At 59.6% G+C, this 27,241-nt stretch overlaps 3 protein-coding genes across 8 annotated transcripts; 1 reads left to right on the top strand and 2 right to left on the bottom strand.

Moving 5' to 3' along the window:
* Window positions 1-6,826: 6,826 nt before the first annotated feature.
* Window positions 6,827-9,227, top strand: SLC16A11 (solute carrier family 16 member 11). Of its 4 annotated transcripts, XM_042915870.1 has the most exons (5): window positions 6,827-6,999; window positions 7,160-7,466; window positions 7,771-7,914; window positions 8,080-8,847; window positions 8,958-9,227. In XM_042915870.1, exons 2-5 carry the CDS (start codon window positions 7,265-7,267, stop codon window positions 9,194-9,196), a joined length of 1,353 nt encoding a protein of 450 aa, XP_042771804.1. In that variant the 5' UTR covers window positions 6,827-6,999; window positions 7,160-7,264; the 3' UTR covers window positions 9,197-9,227. The 4 variants fall into 4 exon arrangements, with proteins under 4 accessions (XP_042771804.1, XP_042771801.1, XP_042771803.1 ...); XM_042915867.1 differs by having other exon boundaries at window positions 7,771-8,847; XM_042915869.1 differs by having other exon boundaries at window positions 6,863-6,881; window positions 7,771-8,847.
* A 412-nt stretch (window positions 9,228-9,639) lies between these two features.
* SLC16A13 (solute carrier family 16 member 13) lies at window positions 9,640-13,113 on the bottom strand. The gene is made up of 4 exons (XM_042915871.1): window positions 12,727-13,113; window positions 12,431-12,574; window positions 11,079-11,816; window positions 9,640-10,402 (listed from the first exon to the last, which is right to left on the bottom strand). Exons 1-4 carry the CDS (start codon window positions 12,923-12,925, stop codon window positions 10,203-10,205), a joined length of 1,281 nt encoding a protein of 426 aa, XP_042771805.1. The 5' UTR covers window positions 12,926-13,113; the 3' UTR covers window positions 9,640-10,202.
* Window positions 13,114-15,643: 2,530 nt separating this feature from the next.
* Window positions 15,644-21,682, bottom strand: BCL6B (BCL6B transcription repressor). Of its 3 annotated transcripts, none has more exons than XM_042916918.1 (9): window positions 21,646-21,682; window positions 20,896-21,086; window positions 20,472-20,693; window positions 20,037-20,369; window positions 19,661-19,785; window positions 18,932-19,096; window positions 18,713-18,843; window positions 18,462-18,599; window positions 15,644-18,060 (listed from the first exon to the last, which is right to left on the bottom strand). In XM_042916918.1, the coding sequence occupies exons 2-9, from the start codon at window positions 21,072-21,074 to the stop codon at window positions 17,944-17,946; spliced, it is 1,410 nt and encodes a 469-aa protein (XP_042772852.1). In that variant the 5' UTR covers window positions 21,075-21,086; window positions 21,646-21,682; the 3' UTR covers window positions 15,644-17,943. The 3 variants fall into 3 exon arrangements, with proteins under 3 accessions (XP_042772852.1, XP_042772854.1, XP_042772853.1); XM_042916920.1 differs by lacking the exon at window positions 21,646-21,682 and adding an exon at window positions 21,482-21,510; XM_042916919.1 differs by lacking the exon at window positions 21,646-21,682 and adding an exon at window positions 21,447-21,501.
* Between the last annotated feature and the right edge of the window lie 5,559 nt (window positions 21,683-27,241).

Here is a 27,241-nt window from a genome sequence, read left to right as displayed (position 1 = left end):
CTAAGGGGCGAGTCCTTTAAGTCCAATGCAAGGTCGCAGGCTGGGGCTGGGAAGGCAGACAGCAGCCCAGAGGATGCAGAGGTAGCTAAAAATTTGGGTTACTGCAGAGGGGAAATGACAGCCCTCACCTCTGGCCCTTTCTGGCGTGACTCCCCCTCTGGAATCAAGACAGGAGGCCTGCAGGGAGCTGGAGACCACATGGGACCGAGAGGATGAAAGGGTGTCTGCCTGTGGCCAGAAGAACGGGAGGAGACGGAACGAAGGGTCACCCACACTTGGTCTACGCTTTGCTGAGACATGATTGACGTGTGCCTCGTTATTTTTTCTAATTGTTTTTTAATGTTTTTATTTTTGACAGAGAGAGAGAGAGAGAGAGACAGAGTGCATGCGGGGGAGGGGCAGAGAGAGAGGGAGACACAGAATCGGAAGCGGGCTCCAGGCTCCGAGCTGTCCGCACAGAGCCGGATGCGGGGCTCGAACTCATGAGCTGTGAGATCATGACCTGAGCCGAAGTTGGACGCTCAACCAACTGAGCCACCCGGGGAACCCCGCCTCATTATTTTTGATGGAGACAAGAATCCACCTACCTAGGGACGCTGAGGGCACAGGTGCTCTTTCCCGGTGTCCCTTCCAGCTAGGACGAGAGCACGTGACTGGGGTTCAGGTGGTCAGGAGCACAGACCCTGGGCTTGGGTTTAGGCCCGGTGGTGGCAGAGAGCCAGAAGCAACGTCTAGTGGCCCGCGATGACAGCAGTGGCCCTTGTAAGTCATCTAGGCCCTCGGCAGACCATTTTCTGCCAAAGTTCTGTAGCCTTCTGGGTAATTCCGAGACTACCTGGTGTCCTGTAATCCGCCATTTCTCTCCTTCAGTAAGTCAGAGTTAGCACCCATGGCCTGTAATTAAGAGCTTTGACACAGACGTGAGCCAAAGTCCCAGAACCAGAAAATGCCAGGTAAGACACTTTTGGACATTTAGACACACAGACCAGGCTCAAAGCCTTCAGCGGAGTGCTCCGGCTCTCCCGATCCCTTCTCATTGGAAACTGGGCTTCCAGAAAGACCCAGGAGCCAGAGGCTGCCGGCCTTCCCCTTGGGAAGGGGTCTGGGGAGGCAGGGGTAGTGGCAGAGGGACAGGATGGGGCTGGGCTGCAAGAGGCACGGGTTGGTAGGGGGAGTCAGTGAGGAGGAAGGGAGGGTAGGATCCGGCCCGGCCCAGGCTCCAGCCTCAGCTCTGTCTTGCGGGTTCTGACTGTGACCCCGTCACCAGGCTCCTTCAGCCACAGACTCAGCAAATCCCTTACCCAGGCCCAGCCCCCCACAGGCAGTTCAGGGGACCCGGCCTCGTTCTCCATTCACATGTGGTCACCCAAGGGGACTCGTTCCCTGCACACCACGAGCCCCACCGTCCTGGGTGGGTGCCTTTGCCCCCTGCTTTGTTACCTACCACCCCCCTCTTTTCAGAGCATCTCAGCCCATGTGCTGGCCTGGCCCTGACCCACAAATCCGGACCTTTGCGTCCCCATCCTCTTCCTGGGTCATGTATCCTTCCACTTTTCCAGGCCTTGGCTCTGGGCTTTGAGGTCTGTGCTGACTTCCCAAAGCCTGGTCTCTGGGTGCGATGAAGGAGAAGATTTTGGGGGTGATGGGGTAAGAGGCAGCTCTGAAATTTATTTTTAATGTTTATTTATTTTTGAGAAAGAGAAGGAGAGAGAGAGAGTGAGCAGGGGAGGGGCAGAGAGAGACAGGGAGACACAGAATCCGAAACAGCTCCAGGCTCTGAGCTGTCCGCACAGAGCCCGACGCGGGGCTCGAACTCACGAGCCTCGAACTCACCCAGGCGCCCCAAGAGGCAGCTTTGTTAGGCACGCGGAAGCCCAAGGTCAGCTGGGCCAAACTCCAGAAAGCGTCAGACTTTGCCTACCTGGAGTACAGCCCTGTGTCCCTGCCTGCCCCCTTCCCTCCCACCGGCCTTCCGCAGAAGGATCCCACCCAGCAGGTGGCCCCAGGGGATGGCTGGGCCCAGCTCAGGACTTCCCTGGGGCTTCAGACCGCTGGGGCCCCGAGAACCTCCTGCAGGTGCTGCCTTGGGAAAGTCCCAGAGCTATTTTATAGTTACAGCCCCCCACGCTCCTGGATCCCAAATTAAGAGCAGACTTTGACCCTCTCTTTTGATCTCCCTGGCTCAGCGCCTGTGTCTGGGGCTTTCTCCCTGTGGGCAGGCAGCGGCACCCAGGCCCATCACAGCCACCGCTTGGGATGCCGCCCCACCCCCATCCAGTCTGCTCAGCCCATGAATGCCCTGTTCCGTGTTTTCTCTGGATTAGTTGTCACCTTGCACCTTGGGGTCAAAGACCCGGAGATCAATAGTGCCGGGGCCTGCCTCCCAGGCAACGTGGGGGTGAGGGGCAGAAGACAAACAACGGTGAGTGTTGTTCCTGCAGGCCCAGAAGATTCCATGGGGGTTAAGTAGGCAGGGGAAGCAACCATTGCTGATTAGCGGTGGGTGGGGTCGGGGCCGACTTCCCCCAGGGGCTTGGCTGCACCCTCAGTGGAGACTTGGTGGAGAAAAACTTAAATGCTTTGCTTTGTCACTTAAAGCATTATTTTCCCGTGAAAATATGCGTCGAAGGTTATGAAGCAGAGGGGGCGCCCGGCTGGCTGAGTGGGTGCATCGTGAGTCTCTTGATCGCGGGGTCGTGAATTCGAGCCGCATGTTGGGTGTAGAGATGACCTAGAGAAAACTTGGGGGCACCTGGGTGGCTCAGTCTTTTCGGCGTCCGACTTCGGCTCAGGTCACGATCTCGCGGTTCGTGAGTTCGAGCCCCGCGTCGGGCTCTGTGTGACAGCTCGCAGCCTGGAGCCTGCTTCGGATTCTGGGTCTCCCTCTCTCTCTCCGCCCCTCCCCTGCTCACCCTCTGTTTCTCTCCGTCTCTCAGAAGATAAAATAAAATGTTTAAAAAAATCAAAAATAAAATAAAACTTAAAAGATTAGAATGAGGTAGGCTGCAGACCTTCACGTGAATTTTCAGCGTAAAACAAGATATTTCAGAGAAATTTCCCACCTCAAAAAAAGGTGTCTCGCCCCGGACTCTCCTGCCACCCCCCCCCCCGCCCCCGACTGGGGTGTTCCGTCATCCTCTGTGTTCAGCTTCTGATGTTCGCGAATGCTACTACGTCAGTGGAAATTTTCGAGAGGCATCGGTCCCTGGGAAAACGTCTCAACCCTCCAGTCTGGTCTTCAAGACCTGGGATGACGGGAGCCTCTTCTACCCTGGCGGCTTTGTCCTGCGCTGTTCTGTATGCTCTCTCGTCTCCGCACAGTCGCTTGTCACGGCCCCCCAAACAATAAATAATATGCCAAGCTGGTGCCTGCATTTGTGATTTTCCACAAGCCGCTCCCTTTGCCTGGAGTGTCCCCGCCCACGGCAACCATCTGGCAAACTCCTACTCATCCTTCAAGACCCAGCTTCAAGGGCTCCTCTTCTGTGAAGCCTTCCCAGCAGACCTGAGCGAATGAATGAGTCAGCTCCTCCCGTGCACCGCTCGGTGGGGTCTGTGTCCCTCTCCCTGTGTCGGGCTCTCTGTATCTCACCTTTGCCCTAATTTGAGTGTGGGGGCTCGGAAGGGAGAGACGGCAACATTCGACCGAGCAGGGGCCCCGTGGGGTCCAGCCGGGGTCCCCCAGAGCAACCGAGACCAACATTCTCGAGGTCCTGTCCTCATAGGTGTAGACACACAGCGACTCATTTAATCCCCTACCAATGCTACCACGTAGCCACTATCATTACCCCCATTTTAGAGATGGGGAAACTGAGGCACAGGGAAGCTGCGTAACTTGCTCACCATCATACGGTTAATCAGCGGCTGAGCTGAGAAAGTCCAGCTTGGAGTCCGTTCTCCCGACCTCCGACGCTGTGTTGGCCCCATAAGCAGAAGCTGTAAAGTGATGGTCATTTTGGCTAAGAATATAGGGAGCGTGAGACAGAAAATGACCGTGCGCTTTCACCGCCCATCAGCCCAGTCCCAGGCCCTGGGATGCCCTCTAGGTTCACAGGTGGCCCGTAAAGGTGCTTAGGGTCACTTTGTACAACCGCCGGACCCAGGGGCGCCGGCCTCCTCTTTGAGCGCTGCGTGTTTACTCCACCACGGAGAGCGGACAGTGCGAGCTTTGTTTCAGAGGGGGTACAGCTTGCAGCAGAGTCCTCAGCAGCAGGCTTGGGAAGTGGGGGTCTGCCGGCTCCGCCTTTCAGGTGCCTCTCACAACAGCAGCCCTGGCTGGAGGGAAACCAGTGAGACCACTTTCCTAGGGTGCATGGGGTAAGACCACTTTCCTGGGGTGCACGGGGCAGGACCACTTTCCTGGGGTGCACGGGGCAGGACCACTTTCCTGGGGTGCACGGGGCAGGACCACTTTCCTAGGGTGCACGGGGAAAGACACTTTCCTAGGGTGCACGGGGCAAGACCACTTTCCTGGGGTGCACAGGGCAGGACCACTTTCCTAGGGTGCACGGGGCAAGACTACTTTCCTAGGGTCCATGGGGCAGGACCACTTTCCTGGGGTGCACGGGGCAGGACCACTTTCCTAGGGTGCACAGGGAAAGACCACTTTCCTGGGGTGCACGGGGCAAGACCACTTTCCTAGGGTCCACAGGGCAGGACCACTTTCCTGGGGTACATGGGGTAAGACCACTTTCCTGGGGTGCACAGGGCAGGACCACTTTCCTAGGGTGCACAGGGAAAGACCACTTTCCTGGGGTGCACGGGGCAAAACCACTTTCCTAGGGTCCACAGGGCAGGACCACTTTCCTGGGGTACACGGGGTAAGACCACTTTCCTGGGGTCCACGGGGCAGGACCACTTTCCTAGGGTGCACAGGGAAAGACCACTTTCCTGGGGTCCACGGGGCAGGACCACTTTCCTAGGGTGCACAGGGAAAGACCACTTTCCTGGGGTCCACGGGGCAGGACCACTTTCCTGGGGTACACAGGGAAAGACCACTTTCCTGGGGTGCACGGGGCAGGACTGTAAACCTTCAGGGACTCCTGCTCCCCATCCAGGACATTTCAAGGAGTGGGCATCGCACCTGCAAAAATTCACAAGCGAGAAAAAGCCAGGCATGTCCTCGGAGCAGGTGAGGCACTGATGGCTGTAAGGGCACAGGAGAGAGGGGAGAGAGGGAGTCTACTTTCGACTGTTACAGGCCTAATCCCCAAAGTAGAGAAATGTGGTCGTTTTCCTCCAATTTGCAGATACTCTCTCAACAATTAGGGAACACTGCCCCCACGTGGCTCTCGGGCGACGCCTGCTCCAAACTGGAGATTGCCACATTTTCTATGATATTGCGCAATGATTAAACCAAAGAACACATCTCTTGATTCACTTTTTTTTTTTTTTAACGTTTATTCACTTTTGAGAGACAGAGAGAGACAGAGCATGAGCAGGGAAGGGGCAGAGACGGAGACACAGAATCCGAAGCAGGCTTCAGGCTCCGAGCTGTCAGCACAGTGCCCGACGCGGGGCTGCAACTCACGAACTGTTGAGATCATGACCTGAGCCGACGTCTCCGCTTAGCTGACTGAGCCCCCAGGCGCCCCACAGATCTCTTGATTCAAATACCTGAAGTAAAGCAACGGTAACCTTAATCCTGGTGTAAAAAGTATACTTTTAAATAAAGTTCCCCCATGAAATCAGTACCTGGGTCCAATTCTCAGATTTCTTACTTTGTTTTTAAAATTTGAGGGGCGTCTGGGTGGCTCAGTCGGTTGAGCATCCGACTTTGGCTCAGGTCATGGTCTCGCGGTCCGCGAGTTCGAGCCCTGCGTGGGGGCTCCGTGCTGATGGCTCAGAGCCTGGAGCCTGTTTCAGATTCTGTGTCTCCTTCTCTCTGACCCTCCCCTATTCATGCTCTGTCTCTGTCTCAAAAATAAATAAACGTTAAAAAAAAATTTTTTTTTAATTCGAATCTGAATCTTCCGGGAGTCTGATCCCAAGGATCCTTTCTCTTCCCAGTGACGCTTATCTTAGAATCACGAACTCCATGGCCCTGCAGAAGCTCTGCCATTTCCAGGCTAGTCAGCCATCATACTGTCCCCAGGCCCTTCCCTCCACTGTGGTATCCTATCACAATCCTAGGCCTGTTCTCCATTCACCGTCTGCAGTTGGACAGATCCAACCAAATTCAAGTATTTCCACCATCTTTTAGCTGGGTTGCTTTGATGCAACGCACCTAGCCTCTCCAAGTTTCGGTAGCTTCATCTGTAAATTGGGCACAACACCTTCACGGGTTTACTGGGAGCGTGTACAGGTGACATGGGTAAAGGGCATCTGGCTCATCACAGCGTCTCCTAGTAAAGGAATCTTCTTCCTCCCCCTGGGTCCTTGAGGGCCCGTTACTGCTGAGCAAGAAATGGGCACTCAGTGGAGGTCAGTGATTTGATATCCAAGAATTGCCTGGCTCTCCAGCAATGTTCCCTGAGAGCAAAAGTACTCAGCGCCCCTGGCCTTGGGGGTCACGCCTATTTCCACGTGTTGCCTACCGACCTTGGGTTTGCCCTGGATTGCAATCCACGGGTCTCCTCCAGGAGAAGCAGGTGGCAGGTGCGTGGACTTGAGCCAGGCGGGGCCGCGTTCATTCTTCCCGCCCCCCTCCCTGGTGAGGAGGTAGAGAAGTGTGTGTGTGTGTGTGTGTGTGTGTGTGTGTGTGTGTGTAGGCGTGTGTATATAATTCAATCCCCGTGGGACTCAGCGTCTGGCCTCACCAGCGGCTAGGCCATTGGCTGACAGTCAGCTCCCCCGCCCTCCTTACCCCCACCCCCACCCCCCGCGTCCCAGGTGGCTCAGGCCCCGGTGGCCAGCTCTGTTTACCGAGAGAGCCGGTCCAGGTGGGGTTCCATCTCGGCGCTCGCTCCCCTCCGGGGCCCCGCCCGCCCAGGAAGCAGGCAGAAAACCTGGCCGGGGTGTCCTCGCCTTTCCCCTTCCCTCACCGCCCGGAGGGGCCGGGTAAGGGGGGAGGGGTGGGCGTGGGAGGGGGAGCCCCAGGCCTGGGGGATCCGGCTGTCACCCCGTCCCGGGAGCCCGCGCGGACCGGGGGTGGGGATGGGGGTGGGGGTTATCCCTAGGCCTGACTCCTGCTCCCTCCGCCCCGCCATATCGTGCTCAGGGGGCCGTGCCCACCCTGGCCAGCAGCCAGAACCTGCATCTCGGGGATGCCCAGGTCTCCTAGAGGAGGCGCCGACGCTGTGTGTCCCCCCTTCCCCAGACGGCGATGACCTCCAAGCCTGCCGGACCCCCCGACGGGGGCTGGGGCTGGGTGGTGGCCGCCGCAGCCTTCGCGGTAAATGGGCTCTCCTACGGGCTGTTACGCTCTCTGGGCCTCGCCCTCCCTGACCTCGCGGAGCACTTTGACCGAAGCACTCAGGACACTGCGTGGGTCAGCGCCCTGGCCCTGGCGGTGCAGCAGGCAGCCAGTGAGGGGGACCCCCAGGTGGGAGGCGGGGACCGGGGTGGAGTGGCGGAGAGTGTGTGCGGCGGCGGAGGCCCCACCTGCTCACCAGACAGCCCTTGAGAAAGGGCGACCGGTGGGGACCGGGGGGAATGAGTTCTAGAAAAGAGAGGGTCTCGTCTTGAGGTCAAGGACAGGAGCTATTAGGCGGGGTGGGGGGGGGGGGCGAGCAGAGAGACGCTTTAGGCCTGGCAAGCCGCCAAAGAGGAGTGCTGGATGGAGTTTGGGGGTCCAGAGGCGTGTCTTCCGTTGACTCCGCCCCCTTCCAGGCCCAGTGGGCAGCGCCCTGAGCACCCGCTGGGGGGCGCGCCCCGTGGTGATGGTTGGGGGCGTCCTCACCTCGCTGGGCTTCGTCTTCTCCGCTTTCGCCCGCAGTCTGCTGCACCTCTACCTTGGCCTGGGCGTCCTTGCTGGTGAGGGGAGAGGGACACCCGGGTCCTTAAGGGGTGATGGTGGAGGTGGGCGCTTCCTGGGGGCTGGAGGCCAAAGGGGCGGGGCCTCCTGCGAGGATCCGGGCTGGGATTGCTGGCGCAGAGCATCCCGGGTCCCCGTCGTCACCCCGTCCTGTCCGTTCGCAGGCTCCGGCTGGGCCCTGGTGTTCGCCCCTGCCCTGGGAACCCTGTCCCGTTACTTCTCCCGCCGTCGAGTCTTGGCCGTGGGGCTGGCGCTCACGGGCAACGGGGCCTCCTCGCTGCTCCTGGCGCCCACCCTGCAGCTCCTTCTTGACACCTTCGGCTGGCGGGGCGCCCTGCTCGTCCTCGGCGCCATCACCCTCCACCTCGCCCCCTGTGGCGCCCTGCTGCGACCCCTGGTGCTCCCTGGCGACCCCCCGGCGCCACCCCGCGGGCCCTTAGCTGCCCTCGGCCTGGGTCTCTTCGCGCGCCGGGCCTTCTCAGTTTTTGCTCTGGGCACAGCCCTGGTTGGGGGCGGCTACTTCGTCCCCTACGTGCACTTGGCCCCCCACGCTTTAGACCAGGGCCTGGGCGGGTATGGGGCAGCGCTGGTGGTGGCCGTGGCTGCGGTGGGGGACGCGGGCGCGCGGCTGATCAGCGGCTGGCTGGCGGACCAGGGCTGGGTGCCCCTCTCGCGGCTTCTGCTGGTGTTCGGGGCTCTGACCGGGCTGGGGGTGCTGGCCGTGGGACTGGCGCCCTTGGCGGGGAGCCAGGAGGGCTGCCGGGGGGCCCTGCTGGCCGCGGCTGGGGCCTACGGGCTGAGCGCCGGAAGCTACGCCCCCCTGGTTTTCGGTGTGCTCCCGGGGCTAGCGGGCGTCGGAGGTGTCGTACAGGCCACAGGGCTGGTGATGATGCTGATGAGTCTGGGGGGGCTTCTGGGCCCTCCCCTGTCAGGTAAGGGCCCGAGCGAGCAGATCCGCTCCCAACCATCCTCTGTCCCCCGCTTACCGCCTCCCCCCACCCCTGGGTCCCAGGCCTCTAAATTCCTTTCCCCTTCCTTGCAGGCTTCCTAAGGGACGAGACCGGAGACTTCACCGCCTCCTTCCTCGCCTGCGGCTCTTTCATTCTTTCCGGCAGCTTCATCTACATGGGGCTGCCGGGGGCGCTGCCCTCCTGCCCACCGGCCTCCCCCTCCCCGCAGGCCACCCCTCCTCCCGAGAGGGGGGAGCTGCTCCCGGTTCTTCCGGTCGCCCTGCTCTCCTCCTCGGGAGGCCCTCCATCCACTCTGGACACTACGTGTTGACCATTTTGTTTGGGCCACTCCCCCAATAAAGAATTTCTATCCGGTTTCCTGCAAGCTCCAGCTGTTAGCCAATCTAGGGCGCTGCAAACATTCTGCTGAAGATATTTAAGAAGGCTGACTCAAACGGACGGGGTCCCACTGAACTCTGGGCTGTTTTTCCGACCGTCCAGCTGGTCCACCTGTCTTTGCCCAAGCTGTTGCCATTTTGACAGGGAGTCTCTGAAAAGCTGTTCCTAAGCTTCCGTGCGTTCGGGGTGGGGAGCTCATGAGGGACCTATCAGCCCCCTCCAGCCCTCCCGGCTGAGTCTTTCCTGTATTTCTGGCTCCTTTGGCCTGTGGGAAATGCTAGACCCAGACCTTAGCTCTTTAAGCTTCTGCTGCCCCTCCCAGACTCCCCCCACCCTGTGTCCTCACTGCTGTCTTCGTTTCTGAGTCACGGGGGGGGGGGGGGGGGGGGGGGGAGACTGGGAAAGAGGTCAGTGGACAAGGCAGAGGAACCGTGGCCCAGAGAGCAGAGTCCAGGGTTCATATAGATACTTCCCCTCCCCGCTTCCTAGCCATGGACCCATTCAGCCAACCCAAGCACATGCGCCCCAGCTCTTTGTGAGGTTCTCGTTATTATCCAGTTTCCTTCTTTAGGTTTATCTCAGAAGGGCTTCCCTCTCTCCCAAACATCGGTCTTCAGAGAAGAAAGCTGCAAGGGCAGCAAAGTAGAAATCACATGTAAGGCACGCGATCTTGGCTTTGGGTGTTCACGGCTGATTCACAGCGCAGGGGAGCAGACTGAGCTCCGGGATCCTCCAGGAAAGGTCGTGGGAGCCAGGAAGAGCCACGAGTCCTCGACGAGACAAGAAAGGTTGGCACAGGCAACACACTGCCCCGGGGGGAGGCGGGCCAAGAGGCCTTGTTCTTGGGCACTGCGGTTCTGTGGGCACCAGGATGGGACAGAAGGCCCTGAGAGCTTGCGCCCTCTGGCTTTCTGGGTCTGACAGTCCCTTCGCAGAGTTCAGTCCTCCTGCAGCCCTTCCTTGGTGAGAGAGACCTGGGTATCCACTGCATCCATCTTGGGGTCCTGGGGCTTGGAGGCAGAGGCCGAGAAGCAGAAGACGTGAGGCAGCGTGATGAGAATCCCACTCCCCACGAGAAGGAAGGCCCCGGCCACCACAAACGAAGCTGTGTAGTTGCCTGTCGTATCTCGGAGGTAGCCTAGATCCAAGAGAGAAAAAGAACACACATGGGTGACCCATTTCCCAAGACCGGTGGAGGGAAAAGAGAATCCTGAACGCATCATCTCGGAAGAATCAGGACTCACAAGGCAGGACCGGAGGAGCTCCAGAACTCTGGGACCCCGAGGTTTCTAAAGCTAACGTCCACCCCCTTCCTGCCTTTGGAAAGGGCCTCCAAACCAGCCAGCAGAGACCTGGGTGTCCACATCGAGCCAGGCACACCTATGCCTTTCTTTCAAGCAACAGCGGTCCTTCTTTTACACTTTGAGTTAATAGTTAGGAGAAATTTAAGGGTCTGAAGGTTTTGGCATCTGAGGCATGGAGAACTTTGACCCGACGGCTCAGACACCTGGGCTGGGGCCCAGTAGGCCAGGGGAACGGGCAGACGCTGGTGAGCTATGTCTGGCCAGGTCCAGCCAGGTCCTCTGAAAGCCCAAGCTGCAGACACCCTGCCAAGGGCTCCTCATAGCTCCCCTTAATCCTCCCACAGTCCCCGATTTCTTTGCGCCATGGACCCACTCCGGGGCTACTCTGACGGACCCGTGCTCCGTGCCATCCCGGAGGGCAGTATTCACAGACACTGGAATTTAAATAGTCCCCTCCCCGAATCGCAATACATGCAGCCCTGACCGCCCTGGAAGCCCAGTCCCCCTTACCTGACAGAGGAGCCCCCAGCAGCCCCCCGATGCTCTCTACCATCTGCACCAGTCCCAGGCCACAGTATATCCTTCCAGTGCCCACCAGTTCAGGCAACACGGAGAAGGCCACGGGGGTCAGGGCCCCTGATGTGAAGCCATAGGCCACGGCCAGAACCATCAGGGCCGTGGGAGTCCGAGCCACGGGGAACAGGGCCAGTGACACCCCGGTCAGGGCGGTCCAAAGCATTAGGAGTCGAGCCACAGGTCCTGGGGCGGTGTCCCCTAGCCACCCAGAAGCCACACGTCCCACGAGGTCAGACACGGCCACCACCGAGAGGAGGAAGGCAGCAGACAGAGGTTCCCAGTCCAGGTCCTGGAGATGGGCCATCAAGTGCACGTAGGGGATGAAGTAGCCAGTGTTGATCAGGGTGAGGGCCACAGTGTAACGAAGGAAGGGGCCATGGCGGAGGAGGGAAGAGAGCTGGGCCCCAGGGCCGCCCACAGCAGGGTCCTCCGTCAGGGAGAGTGGGCGGAGGAGTGCTCCGCAGGCCACCAGGTGGAGGGAGAGGGCAGACACCAGCAACAGTGCCCCCCGCCAGGCGTAGCGGCTGACCAGCCACTGGAAAAGTGGGGCAAAGGCAAAGGAGGAGAGACCCACGCCGGTCAGTGCCAGCCCCGTGGCCAGGGATCGCCTCCGAGAGAAGTAACGGGACAGGCAAGCCAGGGTCGGAGTGAAGGTCAAGGCCCAGCCAGAGCCTGTCAGAAAGGAACAAATAGGGGTTGGGGGACTCTTAGGGGGCTCGGGGCACCCAGAAATCCCACCACTGCCCAGGATGTAGCACAGGCTTGGGTTACAGCCCCTAGCATCGATTTCCTGCATTTTGTTCAATCGCCCAGCCTTGGGCTCGCCGTCTGGCAGATGGGGTGATACACCTCAGGGGACTGCAGAGGCTTAGAAACACCGTTTGCCGGGTAGTAGCTCAGAACTTTGCAGTTGGGCTTGGGCTATATATCACTTCTGGCTACGGTGAGCTCCAGCTGCCAAGTTACATAAGCTTCGGAAGCCTTCCTTGGTCTGTATGCAAATTGGACAATGAGATCTATTTCACAGCCACAGAAGCTGGCACAAGTGTAGGGTGATTCTGACACTCCAGCCCCGGGCTTGCATTTGCTGGATCCGTCATCTTTGAATTTCTCAATATCCCCCACGCCGCGCTTTATCAAGTTAGTCATCCCTCTTCAACCCTCCCTTGCGGGCACAGGTGCTAGCAGAAACTTTCTCTGAGCCTCCCCGAGCCTCTGGGAAGGGGCAGGAAGCAGGTGAAAGCCCGGAGGCCCTTTCCCTCTCCTGCCCTAGTCCTGGGCCTCACCTGACAGCAGCCCAATGCTCAGGTATAGGTGGGTCACGGAGGTAGCAAAGGAGGCGAGCAGCATCCCCGACGCAGCCAAGATGCCCCCAGCCATCACCACGGGCCTGGGCCCGTACTTCGTGCTCAGGGCGCTGCCCACGGGGCCTGAGAAAGAGGAAGAGGTTCTGCGAGATCTCCGGCGTCCTTCCCAGCCCCGCCCTGCCTCTCTGGCGCCCCCTTCACCCCCCGCCCCCCTCATCCCCCTATCCCTTCCGAGGGAGGGTCGCCTGCACGCCGGACCCGGGCGCGGCACTCACTCCCGAACTGCTGCACGGCGATCCCTATGGAGGCGATCCAGGAGACCCGCGCCGCCTGCTCTTGGAACGCCGCCACTAACTCCACGAAGAAGACGCCGAAAGAACGGAGCACCCCGAACACCAGCGCCGACTGGAAGAAGGCGGACAGCACCACCATCCACCCCCAGCCCCCGTCGGGGGGCTCGGCCCTGCGCGCCATCGGGGAGGGGACGCGGCCGCAGCCAGTGCGCGCCGCCCGGGCGGGAGCAGGGCGCGGGGACGCTCCACCTCCGCCCCGCGAGCCGCCCAGCCTGCGGAGGGCAGGCTGCTGAAGAGGAAGGCACCGACGAGGGCTTTTAAGCGGCTGGGAGGCTGCGTGAGGCGCCTGCGCCTCTCCCCTAGGGGGGCGACCTAGGTGGGGAGGGCGGGCGAGCGGCGCCCGGGGGCGTGGCTCCGCGGGCAGCGCGCGGCGGGTCGAGGCCGGGGCGGGACGGGCCCGCGCGGGGGCCCGACGTTCAGCGGAGGAGCCGCGAGGCGGCCCCGGGTGCGGGCCCAGCCCTGCGGCGCGCCAGCCCCCGTGTGGGTTATCGCTCTTGTCACTGGAAGTGTCAGCTACGCGGCCATCGCGGCCGGCACCCCCGGGCACGGCTCGCTGGTGGGGACGCGCGACTCCGGAGCACGGGGGGTGGGGCCAGGAGGGCGGGGCGGGGCTTAGAGCCGCGTCCCGGACCCGGACAGCGAGTGGGGCGCATGCGTAAAGAGGGGACCCGAGGCGGCCTACCGGGTGGGCCCCACGGGGACTCCGGGGTGTGCGGGGAGGCCGTTGCGTCCCCCGCCCACTTTTATCCGTGCGGATTTCCGCACCAAGACCCTCCCGTTGGCAGTTTCGTGCGGGAAGGTGGTGGGTGAACTGGTTCGGGAGAGGAAGACACCCACTTGCTCAACGAGGGGCCTAGCTGCAAGGCCAGGTCGCCCGGTGGGCGCAGGGGTTCTGAGATGAGAGTGTCAGACGAAGACACCTGCCCGAGCGCCCGAGGACGCTAGAAGCTACATGCCTGGATCCCGGAGGTCTCCAAGGCCCCGGAAGAGACCAGGGGAAGGACAGGCTGTTGGACTGCGGGCGTTCATTTCTGCAGTGGGAACTCAGTTCCTGTTGCTTCTGTTTTCACCAGCAGGAAACCCACAGGTCACAGAGACCAAAAATAACTGGGAAGAGGAAGGGCGGCTGTGAGCTCACCCGGGGCCCCACAAACATCACCTACACCCCTTCCTCGGTGGGGCTGGAACCTTTTCTTTCACCCTCTGGTAACAACTTCTACGCAGTATTTGATCTCCTGATGGGGTTGACTAAAGAGCCAAGTTCTGACCACCGGAGCGGTCAGCCCCTCCTACCCATCCAGTCCCCAGTGGGTCCACCTAAGACAGCACCGAGGGCTTGGCTTCCTGTTTCTTCATTATAATTCACGCTCCCCAAGACCCTGACCTGGCAACTTGGGTTCAAGGGCTCATACCCAGACAAATGGGGGTGGGGAGGGGGGAGGCTGCCTGGGTGGCTCAGTGGGTAGGGCATCCGATTCTCGATCTCAGCTCAGATCTTGATCTCAGGGTCGTAAGTTCGAGGCCTGCATTGGGTTCCATGCTGGGTGTGCCGCCTACTTAAAAAAAAAAAAAAAAGAGCCTTGGGTGGCTCACTTGGTTAAGCGTGGGACTCGGTTTCAGCTCAGGTCATGATCTCACAGTTCGTGGGTTCGAGCCCCGCATCTGCTTGGGATTCTCTCCCCCTCTCTCTCTCTCTCTCCCCCCTCCCCTGCTCTTTCTGTCTCTCTCAAAAGAAAGAAAAGCAAGCAAGCAAGCAGGAGCGCCTGGGTGGCTCAGTTGGTTGAGCTTTGGACTTGAGCTCAGGTCATGATCTCGCGGTTCACGAGTTTGAGCCCCACATTGGGCTCACTGCTGTCGGCCTGTTAGCACAGAGCCTGTTTAGGGATCCTCTGTCCCCCTCTCTCTGCCCCTTCCCACTTGTGCTTTCCCAAAACTATTTTTCTTAAGAAAAGCATTTTGAGCCTTATAATTTTGTGTGGTTAATAAAAATAATCATGCCCCCCCCCCCAAGATTTTGTTAAGTGGAATCAAAACTTCGGCTGGTGGGAAATAATGCCAAGACGTAGAAATTGATGTGGCTGTATAACATAGCGCAGGAACATAATCTTTAGGAGCAAATCAAGGCTCCAATCTTGGTTTCATCACACACTGCCTAAGCCACTGAGCCTCTCAGGTGGCTTTCCTAACTGTAAACTGGGGATAAGATTAGTACCTACTTTTTCGGGTTGTCAGGGGAATTGAATTAGAAAATCTATGTATGCACTAAAATAAAATGCTTAGTTTAGGACCTGACAGGTAGCAGGGGATAAGTAATATTAGCTGGTCTCATTTTCAACAGGACATAAGCTATAGTGAGAGGAGGAAGAGAGGTTTTAGTTTGGGTTGTTTCATTATTTTACTTAAAAAAAAAAATCTAATCTAGATCATGAGTTTTCAGATTGAGAAATACAACCACAAACTGTAAATATTGGAAGGAACGGCAGACCATGTTAATGGACTTCTTTCACAGATGAGGAATTTAAATCCAAAAGGGAGGTAACCTAACAGAATCAGTGACCCTCTGCCTACGGGCAGAGTGGAGCTGGGCACCCAGGCCACGCATAGGGCGGGGAAGAAGCACGAACTGGGCAGTGGTTACATTCCAAGGCACCATCGCTGGGGGAGGGGTGGAGCTCTCACATGGGCTCCAACCACATACATGGCCTTGTCACTGCCACCTGCATCCTGTACGGTCCTCATGGGACCCAAGTCCTATCTATTTTCCTTGGTGGCGGTGGTGGTGGTAGGCAGGGGGTGTCCCAAGCATTAGGACCCCAGCACAGATGCATATTCCCCCCACACCCCCCCGCTCTCGGCATTATTCGTGGCTTCCAGGTTTCTCGAGGCTGCCCCCACACCTCGACCAGGAAGTGACTTCAGAACAGCAGGATGCAGGTGGCTCCGGAGAAACTTCATGAAGTCACTGGTTCTCACACAATGAGCCGGAAGGCAAGGGCAGGGAAAGGGAGAACAAGGGCCATTCTAAGGGTCTGATGTGATGGGGGCAGTGGAATGGTCACAAAATCCAAGATGGAGTCCAGCAGGGAAGAACCTTCTTTCCCTGGCTGCACCCTGCTCCCAGATCCTCCCAGGCAAGAACCTTAGACACAGCAGGCAGCACAGAGAGGCTTCTTTATTCCAACATTCTGATCTTGCAGGATCTAACATTTCCACCCCTGGGCGCTCTCCACCTGCCCATCCAGTTGGCTTAAAAAAAAAAAAAAAAAAATCATGGTTCCTTCTCCTATCTCTCTTCTGCTCTCAACTCTGTGGCGGGGAGTAAGAGGGAAAGATCAAGAAAAGTTGCTTTCTCACCTGGCCTCAAGCAGAAGCGATTAGTACTGACCTATCTTGAGCCAGCTCCACGCCGCACCCTGCAATCGAAGAGCTCCCAAGGAGGGGAAGGACTGTAAATCAAGGCTCCAGGGTATCATCTCACATTCCAGACATCCCATCCAGTTAAGAGGCAACTCCATTCCCAACTTTCTACCTGCTTGGCCTGCACCGGAGACCGTGCCCCTCAACCAACCTACCAATCTCTCAGTCCTACCCGGATACTCCGTCAGCTGGAAGGTCCATCAGTCAATTAATCTTTTAAATCTCTAATCCCAACAGCAATCCCAATCATAATCCCAAACTCTAGCAAATCCAGAATGGAACTCAGCCCCATTTCTCTCCCTGTGGAAGGTCCTGCTGCCTTCGCTGGTTTCAGACAGGAACACAGTGGCAGGAAGGCCAGGTCACAGACCTGGCTTCTCTAAAGTAACAAAGCTACCAAGCACCTGTGACTTCTCAAGGCAAAGACGTTTCTGGAATCAGAACCCTTGCCACAAATGCCCAAAAGCTCACCGAAGGGAGAAGGGGTTTGTCTCAGGTAGACAGAATCCCCAGGGACATTCAAATCCAGACACATCTACAGTAAAGGACTGGTCGTGACTCAGCTGTTAGTCAAGATAAAGAGTTTCATAATTCCCCTGCAGCTCATACCATTCTTAGAGGCTGGGCAGAACCCGAAAAGCTTGCATCATCTCTGATAAGGAATTTCAGATCTCTCCCTCATGGAGGGATCAACTCAGTGCTAAGCACAAGCCCCCGTGGGAAGATTCTGGGCTCAAATACAGTCCAGTTCATGCCAGACAGACATAGTGCAGCCAAACCCAGGTGGCCAGACTCTTGGGAAGGTTAGGGCCATAAGAGAAAGCCTCTCCAATCATTCCCCCTAACTCCAACACTGACAAAGCTCCCACATCCACAGCCCCCAGGAAACACTTCCTACTTCCCCGTCAGGCTCACCATGAAGCTTCCTCGAAGTCTTGGAAACAGAGAAAAAAGTCTATAGCCAGCTCCAGCCCGCTAGAGAACCTACGTTATCCAGAATACCGGAGAGGGTTCCTGACCCAATGCCACAAACTCACACGTGCCCAGTGCTGCCCTAGAAAATTAAGGTTCCAGACCTACAATCGGGAGAGACAGGACACACAGAAACCTTTCCTCCATTTTACACACACCAACAAGCCAACAGATTGAAGAAACGAGACGATTCCGAAGATAAAAGTTAATGACAATAATAATCATAAAACACTCAAGCCTAAGGACGCGGCCAAGTGCTAATCTCTGCCAGCAGAGCTGTGACCTCGCATACTGTGCTTCAGGTCACTTTGGATCACACTTGTGGAAGAGGGAGGTGGCAAATGCAATCGAATGGAGGCCCCGGTGCCACCCACGGGCCTCAATAAATTATATTTACAGACAAACCAAACGGAGAGGGGGCCGCGCGTGTGGAGGACTGTTCCCTCAGGGAATCCAGGCCTCCAGTCGCTCCCCTCCCTCAGCTCCCAGCTTGCTGTCTCCTCCAGGACAATTTCGATTGTGGGGAAGAGGTTTTGACCAGCAAAACAGGCAGATCAAGCCACGACCTGCCATCCCTGTTCCCCCCGCCCCCGCCCCCCCCCCATGAGAATTTAAGGCGGTGGCTGTTTCTGATACCAGAGGGGCCTCGCACACCACCCCTCTCCTCATGCCCAAGGCCGACCGGGAGGCCGGGCCTGAGCGCAGCTTTCCCGGCTTCCAGGAGGCGAGTGGGATCGGGGCGGCGCTCAGCTAGGGCCCCCCCAGAATGTGGTAGTGCACTTTAGTGTTGGTGGCAGCCCCGTGCTTCTGGCGCAGATGCAGCCGAAGTTGACTCTTGTGCCGGAAATGCAGCCCGCAGGGGTCGCACTGTGGGGGGGGGGGGGGGCGGGGGACAGCCGGGTCAGCGCCCGCCCCCTTCCACCAGCACCTTTTAGGCGGGGCGCGCGGGGCAACTGTCCGGCTCCCCGCGGAAGACCAGCTCTTCGGTCCTCGCGTCTTCCCAGATCCTCCGCGGAGGCCGAGGAGGCGGGCCCCGCCCTCAGCCCCCCCCCCCCCCCGCAAGCTCCTCTTGGGGGCGCGGGGTGGGGGACGGACGGCGCCCAGTCCGGGGGCCTGACTCGGGTGCCTGAGCCTCCCCGGCCCCGCCCCTTGATCTCTCAGGACTCCGCCCACTTCCAGGTGCTCCCCTCGGGGCCCCGCCCCTAGGTCAACGCGAGGCCCGGCTCAGGCTTCGGGCGAGGCCGGGGCGGGGCGGGGCGGGTACTCACGTGGTAAGGCTTCTCCCCGGTGTGGATGCGAACGTGGCTCTTGAGGGTCTGTAGGTGGCGGAAGCGAGTGCCGCAGGTGGGGCAGGGATAGGGCTTCTCCCCGGTGTGGATGAGCACGTGCGCGCGCAGGTGCGCTACCTGGGAGGGGAGGGCGACCTCAGACCGCGCCGGCCGGAGGGACCCTCCCCGCGGCCCCGCCCCGCGCTCCGGCCAGTTGGCCTCCGAGCTTGGCCTCGGAGCCGGCTGGGTACCTGCACGAAGCGCGAGCCGCACGTCTCACACTTGTACGGCTTCTCTCCGGAGTGGATGCGGCTGTGCGTTTTCAGGTTGGCCGGCCGGTTGAAGCGGGCCCCGCAGATGGAACAGTGGTAGGGCTTCTCCCCTGGAGGCAGGGAGGAAGGGAGGTCGGGGACTGGGCCCTAGGACACCTGCGGGCACGAAGCCCCGGGGAGGGCCCTCTCCTCCCCTACCTGTGTGCACCGTGCGGTGACTGGCCAGGTTGCCTTTGTAGCGGAAGGCGGACCGGCACAGCTGACACTTGTAAGGTTTGTCCTCATCCCCAGGAGCCAAGGGGTCCAGCCCCGACGAGCACCCGGCCACAGCCTCGCAGTTCTGGCAGCTGAAAAATTCACTTCCTGGGAGGGGAGGTGGGTCATGACAACAATACCAATGAATGCTCAAACCACATCGGTAAAGTGGGTTTTCTCTTTCCCAATTTACTGTAAAGGCTTCTGGGGCTCGTCTGACTTACTCAAGGTCACATGGTTAATGAGAGGACAAGCCAAGATCTGACTTCATGTCTGTCTGACTCCAGAATACTCTGCTAACCTCTTCGGTAGAGGCGGTGGTACCGGGAGGCCTCAGTTACTGGCCCCTGTTGCTCCCCTCTTGCACCACGATGGTTGACAGCTTGCCAGAGAGGCAGGCCCTGCCGAGCTCTGGGCCCACCGTTCCTCCCCGAGGGGAACAGGCCAGAACTTCGCTGCTCACTGGAAGCTTTAAAGAGCACTGATACCTGGTGCCCTCTTCCAGACATTCTGATCTTCGGGGATGTGACTTGGGCGATGGGATTGTTCAAAGCTCCGCACGTGACTCTACGTTGCAGTAATTGGAAAGGGCCTTTCCTTTTGGCCCAGACTTGGCCTTGAGCAGACCCAGGAGAAAAGCCAAGAAGGAAGTAACCGAAAGGGCTCTTGTACCTGGTGGGGGACAAGCCGGCCCAGAGTGTGAGCCAGGGGTCTCTTGAGCCGGGGCTGTGAGGAGATGGCGGGTATGGACTGGAGTCCCACACTTGAACTGGCCCGTGACAGCAGTTGGAGACAGCCTAGGCAGATGGCAAGCCCAGAGAAAAGGGTTAGGAGAGCTTCTACTGAGGGGGGGGGGTCTACCCCGGAGGACTTGGAGCCAAAGGCCTGCCCCCTGGAGGTGAGCCAATACTGACCAATGAGCCACGCCCTTTGTGCGGCCGAAGCCCCACCCCTCCCTCTCCACTCCTGACCACCCAGGCCCGCCCAGTGGCTCGGTCTCCTAGCTGAGGCTAGCCTCTACCAATTCTTGAGGTTCCAGTTTCTGTACCTGCTCTGGGGACCAGGAATGGGTCCTTCTTCACTGCCACTGCTGCTGGAAGCCTCATCTCCACTGGGGAGCCCGGCTTGGGGGCAAAGTTGACCGGAACTCCTCTCCCCAGCCAGGCTCCCCGCTTGGGAGGCCTGAGAGTTTAACACGATGAACTTGTATTTTTTCCAGTTGCAGGCCTTGGGGTCTGGGCTACCTTGACTGCAGCTGCGAGACTCCGTAGGTGGGTCCGGGTGTCCTTCGGAGCGCCTGGGACTGCCCGGGGGAGGGGCCATTGGCGGCGTGGGGGGTTCTGCCTCCAAAGGCCGCAGAGAGATGCCCAGAGGTTCATAGCTGGGAACAGTGCGATGGATCTCAGTGCCATTTCCAAATCTCGGCCTCTGCCCTTGACACCCGGGATGCCACCTCACCCCCACGGAGCTGGGGCTCCCTCACCTGGCCTGGATGAAGCGGTGGCATGCCTGGACCACATGTTCCATCTGCAAGTAGGTGGCGGCCGCAAGGACCGCGGGCGCAGTGGCGGGAGAGAGGCGGAGGCGTGAGGTGTACATGAAGTCCAGAAGGGGAGCGAAGCCTCCGGCTTCGGGGCCCCCGGGCAGGGAGAGCACGTCCACCCCCACTCCTGCGCGGCCTCGGAAAATTGAATAGAAGAAGCCGCTGGACAGAGGGCAGATAGGCTATGTTAGCGCCTGGGAGCCCCTGGGAGACACGCGCCACGTCCTCCCCACTGTCTCCCCAATCCCGGGGTGCTCAGCCTCCTGCTTCCGGAAGGCTAGGCTTCGGATCCCCTTCCGAAGGCCTCATGGCTCCGCCCCTTTCCTATTTTGCCCCACCCCATCCCCTGAGTCACCCGTCCAACCTGCAGGCGATAAGAACCGCCTTGTGGGCGCGGAGGGGTTGCCCGCCAACCAGCAGCGTGACGTCAGTGAGGATCCCGCGCAGGCGCAGCTCATTCAGGTTGCCGAGCACGTCGGAGGAGTGGCGCGTGAACTCGCGGACGTAGCCCAGCGCCCCCTCCGGGGTGGCGGTGGAGCCCATCGCGACGCAGGCCTGCGGGTGCAGAGCAAGGAGCTCAGGCACCCGGGCCGACCTCAGACGCCTGCCCTCCGCGCTTCGCCCCTTCTGCTGACGCGCAGCTAGAGCCGAGCCCCTAGGCCGGCTCGCGCAGCCTGGCTCGAGCCGTCTAGTTGTTTCTGGCCTCAGTTCACCGGCGCTCGCTGCCCTCCCCCCCCCCCCCCCCCCCCCCCCCGAGACTCCACAGTGCCTGCAGCGAGCTGGAGGTTCCCGACCGCGCCGTCGATGGCCCGCGTGGGGAATCCGGCCGCAGCGCCCTTGGTCCCCACTGCTCGTGCCCTTCCAGCACCCCGCTCCCCTCTGCTTCGCCGCGCGCCTGGCTCTCGGGTGTCCCACCTGCCTGGAGACCCTAGACGGCCCGCGGTCCACACCTCTCCAAATCCCAGTCGAAGCTCCCTTTCCGAAGCACTGAATTCCCACTACTATCTGGTCCCCGACCCCTAGCGCAGCCCGAGTAGTGGGCCTCAGTCTTCCTACCATCCAGAACCCTTCGCGGGGACCCCGGAGTCTGGGTCCCTCAGTCTGTCGTTCTTACCCCCGTCCTGCAGGGGCTGCGGCTTCTCTTCTCAGGGGGGCGGGGTCCCTCTCCCCTCCTGGACTCGGCTCCTTTATCTGGCCGGGATGGCGGGGGCGGGGGTGGAGGTGGGGTGAACGCCTGGGTCTGTATCCTTCCTTCCTCCCTTGCTCTCCAGATGGCGAGCCCGGGGCGGGGTCTCCGGCTTGAGGGCGGGACCTCAGAAACCCTGGGTGGTCGTAACGTCAGGGGTCTTGGGCCACTGAAAGTGGAACCGGGGATGGGACGGTGGAATTGGGGGAGGGGGTCGTGGAATCTCGAGATCGGAAACATGGGTGACCCGGGTCGTCGAGGGGCCTGGGGCAGCGAAAATTGGTGTGTTGGCTTTTGCAAGGGGGTGCCTGTTCCCGGAGAGTGAATACAGGGAAACTCCCCCCTTCCAACGTAAGGTATCCAGGAGATAAAGGGGCGCCCGACAAGGCACCAGGTGTGGGGAGGCGATGGTGGACTCGCGTGGGGTCTCAAGACAGCGGGAGGGCGTCGTGTGAATGGCAGGCTCCTCTAGCGGTGCCTACAAGAAGGGGGGCTCTGATCGGGCGGGTTAGGGAGGGGACGGATATGATTTCTAGTTCGTTTCCTTCCATTGTCCTGCGACCGGACGGCTCCGCCAGCTGCTTCCCCTCGAGGAGGTGGGGAAAGCCCCGGGTGGGGGCCCAGAGACGCTCAGGAGACCTGGGCGTCCGGATTCTCGCTCCCAACTCTCTCCTGAATCCTTTTAGGGATCCAGAGAGACAGACTCCCGCCCAAAGCCCGCTCGCCCTCCCCCAATCCCAGCTCACTAGGGCCTCGGGCACCCGCCCGTCGGCTACGCTCGGAGGCTGGCGGGACGCCGGGGTCCAGCGCGGCAAGTAGGCAAAACCCGGCAATGTTTGACTCCTTCCACGAGGGGGCGGACGAGCACTAGCCTCGCCTCGCCGTCTCCACCCGGCTGGGGTCCACTCGGACCGGGGCGCAGGATCCACTCGGTCTGAGCGGCTGAAACCTTCGTTCTCCCCTTTGCGCTGGTTAATTTTGTCCCTCTGTCTCCTAGGAGGGGACTGGGGTTGGGCGGAGGGAGGGAGAGTTAGGTGACAGCGGGGACTTTCCTCCGAGGCCGGGGTTAGAAATCCGCGGGCTCTGGGTCTGAGCCCTGGGTGCTCAGGGTTTTCTTTTCTAATTAGCTAGACCCTATCAATCTGTCTGTAGGGGTGAATTTTTAGTGAACATTAATATGAAATTTGGGTGCGGTGGACGGAGAAAGGAAAGCAGGGAGGGAGGGTCTCAGGGTAGCAGGAGGGAGAGAGGGAAGGAGGGGCCGATAACCCTAAATTTAGGTCCCCGCATCTGGGAGATAGGCACGGGTCACACCCTCATATTTTGTTTGGGGAGACGTTGGGGGCGGCAGTGTTTATTCGGCGGGGGCGGGGGAGGCAGAGCTGAGGCTAGCTGCAAAGCAGGGCTTGCATTTGTGTTCAGGACAGTCTACAGGTGCCCAGGGACATCTACCCGTCATCCATGGAGCTGCCTATCCGGGCCTGGGGTCCTCCTCTTCAGATCTGAGGGTGTCTTTATTTGGGTGCAGGAAAGAGCAGCTGAGAAATGGAGAATCCAGGACCACTAGGGATGGGGTGGGGGTCGGTGTGGCCTTTGTCTGTGACGGTTACTTCGGTCGCTGCTCCATTTGGAGTTGGGAGGTCGCCTGGGGGCTCCCTTGGGGATCAGGCTGGAGTCGATTTTGCGCTATCTGGTCAGTTGATGGAGAGTGCACGTTTATGACCGGGTATTGAGTTCATTTGACTGTTTTGGGCACTGGCGGCTGAATTCAGGCCCCGAGGGCCAATGGTAAGTTGGAGGGAGCTGAGTCTGAAGCTACATTCGTTTGGGGGGATTCTGACACCCATAATTTGGAGATTGTCAGCTTGGAATATGAGGACAAACCGCTAGATGGTCTTCAGGGGGTGGGTGAGGGTTTTGTTTTGGGGATTCATAGTCATCGGTGCATATGGACCATCTGATTTCCAGTAGAGCAGTCATGCTGACTTTGGGGTACAGTCTGTTTGGGGAAGCCGTATGCGTTTCGAGGCTCAGGTTAGATTTGGGGGGCGTGAAATTTAACTTCGAGGGTTTTTTATTAGCCTGAGGCAGGACATAATAGGGACCTGGGAGCAAGTTTGAAGGCCTTCTGCTACCAGGGGTCACTGAGGGGAAGCAAAGCTTTATATCTGAATGTTGTGGAAACTTACTTTGAGGGGAACAGTCCACTGTTTACATAGATAGCCATGAAAGTTTTTCCAGGGGGAGAAACAAGGTGAGGGCCCAGGGTGAGAGACTAAAGTTTTGGGGTGTCCTTATTTTGGGGTGTGTTTTTTTGCCACTCTTTGGGTGTGTTTGATGAAGTGGAGGGATGGGTCTCAAGGTGAGATTGATCTGAAGGTTCACTTAATTTGGAGCATGATGCTGATGTGGGATGTCCTTTGCCCAGAGCTCCCTCTCACCCTGGATTCTAGAAATCTCTTTTTCTGGTGGACCCCCAATTACGCCCAGGATGTGAAGGGAGAGATTTGGAAAGGTAGTGCGTAGGGTGTCTCCTCTTATTTCTATGTGGCCTGGATAGATCTGTGGGAGAAAAGGTGGTTTCAGACTCGGAACCCCAATTTCTTAAGGGAGCACACCTCACTTTCCGGGAAGGTGGGGGGACATGGGGTGTCCCGTGGTAAAGTGGACATCCCGGGCTTGGGCAGTGCTGTTGGAACTTTGGCAAGGAGAGGTGGTGGTGGTGGGGGGGGGTACGAGGAGGTGATTCTTGTACCCAGAGTTTCCAGGATAAGAGCCCCAAACGGGAAGCAGACAGAGCACTGGGAATGTGGGTGAGGTGGGGAGGGGGGAGGGGTGCCCCACGGCAGCAGGGGCGAGGGGGTGACTCAGGCCAGCTCTGCACGCCTGGGTCCCTGCTCTCTTCGGCTCTCCTCCCCTCTCTCCCTCCCACCGCCCACCCCCCCAACCCAAGGAAAAAAACCTGCCTGTGCAACAGCAATGGCAGATTCCAATCCTCCAGACTTTCCTTAAACCACCGCGGAGACCAGCCAGGGGGGAGGGGAGGGGAGGATCGGGCTTTCCTGCTTCCCTGAGACTGGGGCTATGAGCTTGACCTCCTGGCCCCTAGCCCTTCGAGGAGTGCCCCCCGGTCTGGAAGCCAGGTTTCCTGGACCCTAGCCCCCGAGCGGGGGGGCCTGGAGAGCCGGGGAGGAGGAAGGAGGGAGTGACTTCCAAAATTGGCATCGGGACAGAGCAGGGCTGGCGGGAGGCAGGTGAAAGACGGAATTTTCCTGAAAAAACGGGGGTATCTGAGGACCCCAAATTTGGGGTGCTGGTCCAGGACCGTCCTGCCAACATCCTAGATTTTTTTGGGATTTTTTGGGGCCCCCGGGACCCCTCTAGATGGGGTGAGGAATGTAGTGTTGGGGGAATCTGACTGGGGCATTGCAGCTGCCTCTCCCGCCGAGTTGGAGACGGATGGGCTGGGACGGGTTTGGGGGGGTGTCCCCAATTCTGACTGGGAATGGAGGAACCCCCTTCTGAGCTCTCTTGTGGGGGTCCCCCCTCCCTAGGGCACTCCCCACTCCCTGAGCCAGCCGAGAGGAAGGAGGCCAGCGATGCGACTGGGGCGGCTCCTTTCTCCTGCGCCCCAAATGTGAGGGATGCACCCCAAATTTTGCTCCCTTCAAAATAGGGGACCAGGATCTCAGGGGAGAGTAGCTGAGGTAAGTGGGGAGGAAAGTGTCCCCTGTTTTCAGGAGAGACGTGGCGGTTGGGGGGGAGGTTTGGAGGTGCGTGTTGGGGTGGGGTTGGGCTTTGTCAGTCCTGGAAGTGGGGGGACGATTGGAGAGGCTTTCTCTTGTGCCCCTCGAGTGCAGTCCGCCAGGTGGAAACCAAAGGCTGAGTCCCGAAGGCCCCCCAACATCCCCGGCCGTTAGCATGGTGTTTGATTTCTGTTTCACCCCCACAAAGGCTCTGCCGAGAATTGGGAGCTGGGGACAGCTGCTCAGTTTGGGGGGCTATGGAGGGTGGGGTGAGGACCAGGAGGCCCTGGCGGGATTTGGTAGAGGACAGACAGGGGTCTCAAGGCAGGGGGTCTGGCACACCCCGGGGCCCAAGCAGACTGCTTACACCCACCATTTTAGATCTTTTTGATTGCTAAGAGTTTTGGGGGGTGTGTCGGCAGGGGGGTGGTGGTAAAGGGTGGAATGGGACGAAGGAAGACTTCAGGGTTTCAGAGGATGTTATTTTGATTTGTGGAAGGCCTCTGGGCCCCTAGATTGTGCTTCCTGTGGGGTGCTTCTAAAAATCAAGTCCTGGGCAGGAGGAAGAGGCTGAGGGGAGGCCTAGGGTGGGGGTGGGGACAGGCATGTGTGTCTCAGCTTAAACGTGGCTTTCTGGGGTGGGCCCGCCTTCCTGGGCCTGCTGGATGGGCTGATGGGGGTGGTCGCAGGGGGCAGGGCGGGGGTCCTGGGGGGCGGCAGGGAGCTGGAGCAGTGCTGGGGGTTGAGTACCTGGCCCCCAGGTCCAGGCAGCCCTCTTCCTGGGCCCTGCTGCTCCCCTTTTCCCCCTGGCCTCCATTTCCTGCCTTGGACCTCCATCTTGTGGCAGGCCCAGGGCCCAGGGCGACTTCCGGCCCCCCTCTCCCGACCATGTTCCGGCCCCACCACCTCTGGACTGCCAACTCCCAACCCTGCTGTCCTTGGCCTTCTGTCTCTCCTTGCTTTCTCTTGGGTTCTGACCCAGGGAGGGGAGGAACGGACACAGGAAGCCTCGGGGCCCTGCCCTCGCCGAGTCGGCAGGCAGTGTGTTGGCCCCCACGGTCATTCCCCGCTTCCTCTGCCCCTGACCCCACCCTAGGGATCCCCTGAGCAGAGCTCCTGCAGAGGGAAGATGGCTCCAGTCTTATCACCACTGCGAGCTCGCCCCATAGGCCCCCGTTTCTTATTTTCCCCAACCCCTCTTGGGGCCACGTTTGCCTTGTGAGCCTTGTCTATGTCCCTGCTCTGGGTGCCGGGGTCTTCACAGCCCCGTCCCGTGCTCTCAACCCACCCCGGTCCTGCCCCCGCCCCAGCAGCACACTGTGGTTTGTACGGCACTGTGGCCACGTCCAAACCACACTGTGGTGTTAGAGCGAGGGTGGGGGAGGCACCGCTGAGGCTTGGCCCGGGGAGGCCACCCCGGAGAAGCGACACGGAAAACATCTGGGCCTTCTTGTGAGGTGTTGTGGGGGGGAGGATGAAAGCACCGGAAATACGCCCCTCTGAGATCCCCAGGGCAGCCTCAGGAATACTGACCGCCAGAGACCCTGGGAGCTCAGTTCTGCCTTCGGAGAGCAAAGTGGAGTCTTTGTTGCCCACGCCCAGCTCCCCTGGCTCTAGCAGCACAGAAATATTGGCACTGGGAAGAGAGCCTGCCAATATTGGCTGTGCTGCTCTAGGCAGGGTGGTGAGAACTTCCAGAAGGGGCTGAGCCCCGTGGGGCTGAGGGGAGAGGCACCCGCCCGCGGCGCTCCAGTGATGTTAGGCTGCAGGCACGGAGC

Source organism: Panthera leo, chromosome E1 (assembly GCF_018350215.1).
Source record: "Panthera leo isolate Ple1 chromosome E1, P.leo_Ple1_pat1.1, whole genome shotgun sequence".
NCBI classification, from domain to species: domain Eukaryota; kingdom Metazoa; phylum Chordata; class Mammalia; order Carnivora; family Felidae; genus Panthera; species Panthera leo.
This window is presented reverse-complemented; position numbering and strand designations above follow the sequence as displayed.

Excerpts from the sequence above, each read along its gene's own strand:
- SLC16A11 (XM_042915867.1), top strand. The coding sequence starts at position 7,265 with ATGACCTCCAAGCCTGCCGGACCCCCCGACGGGGGCTGGGGCTGGGTG. Across the intron at positions 7,467-7,770 it reads GGCGGTGCAGCAGGCAGCCA|GCCCAGTGGGCAGCGCCCTG; the intron begins GTGAGGGGGACC and ends GCCCCCTTCCAG. Across the intron at positions 8,848-8,957 it reads TCTGGGCCCTCCCCTGTCAG|GCTTCCTAAGGGACGAGACC; the intron begins GTAAGGGCCCGA and ends CCTTCCTTGCAG.
- SLC16A13 (XM_042915871.1), bottom strand. The coding sequence starts at position 12,925 with ATGGCGCGCAGGGCCGAGCCCCCCGACGGGGGCTGGGGGTGGATGGTG. Across the intron at positions 11,817-12,430 it reads GAGCATTGGGCTGCTGTCAG|GCTCTGGCTGGGCCTTGACC; the intron begins GTGAGGCCCAGG and ends CCTTTCTGACAG. Across the intron at positions 10,403-11,078 it reads GCTGGGGGCTCCTCTGTCAG|GCTACCTCCGAGATACGACA; the intron begins GTAAGGGGGACT and ends TCTTGGATCTAG.
- BCL6B (XM_042916918.1), bottom strand. The coding sequence starts at position 21,074 with ATGGGCTCCACCGCCACCCCGGAGGGGGCGCTGGGCTACGTCCGCGAG. Across the intron at positions 20,370-20,471 it reads CACCGCTTCATCCAGGCCAG|CTATGAACCTCTGGGCATCT; the intron begins GTGAGGGAGCCC and ends CACTGTTCCCAG. Across the intron at positions 19,786-20,036 it reads ATTCCTGGTCCCCAGAGCAG|GCTGTCTCCAACTGCTGTCA; the intron begins GTACAGAAACTG and ends CCATCTGCCTAG.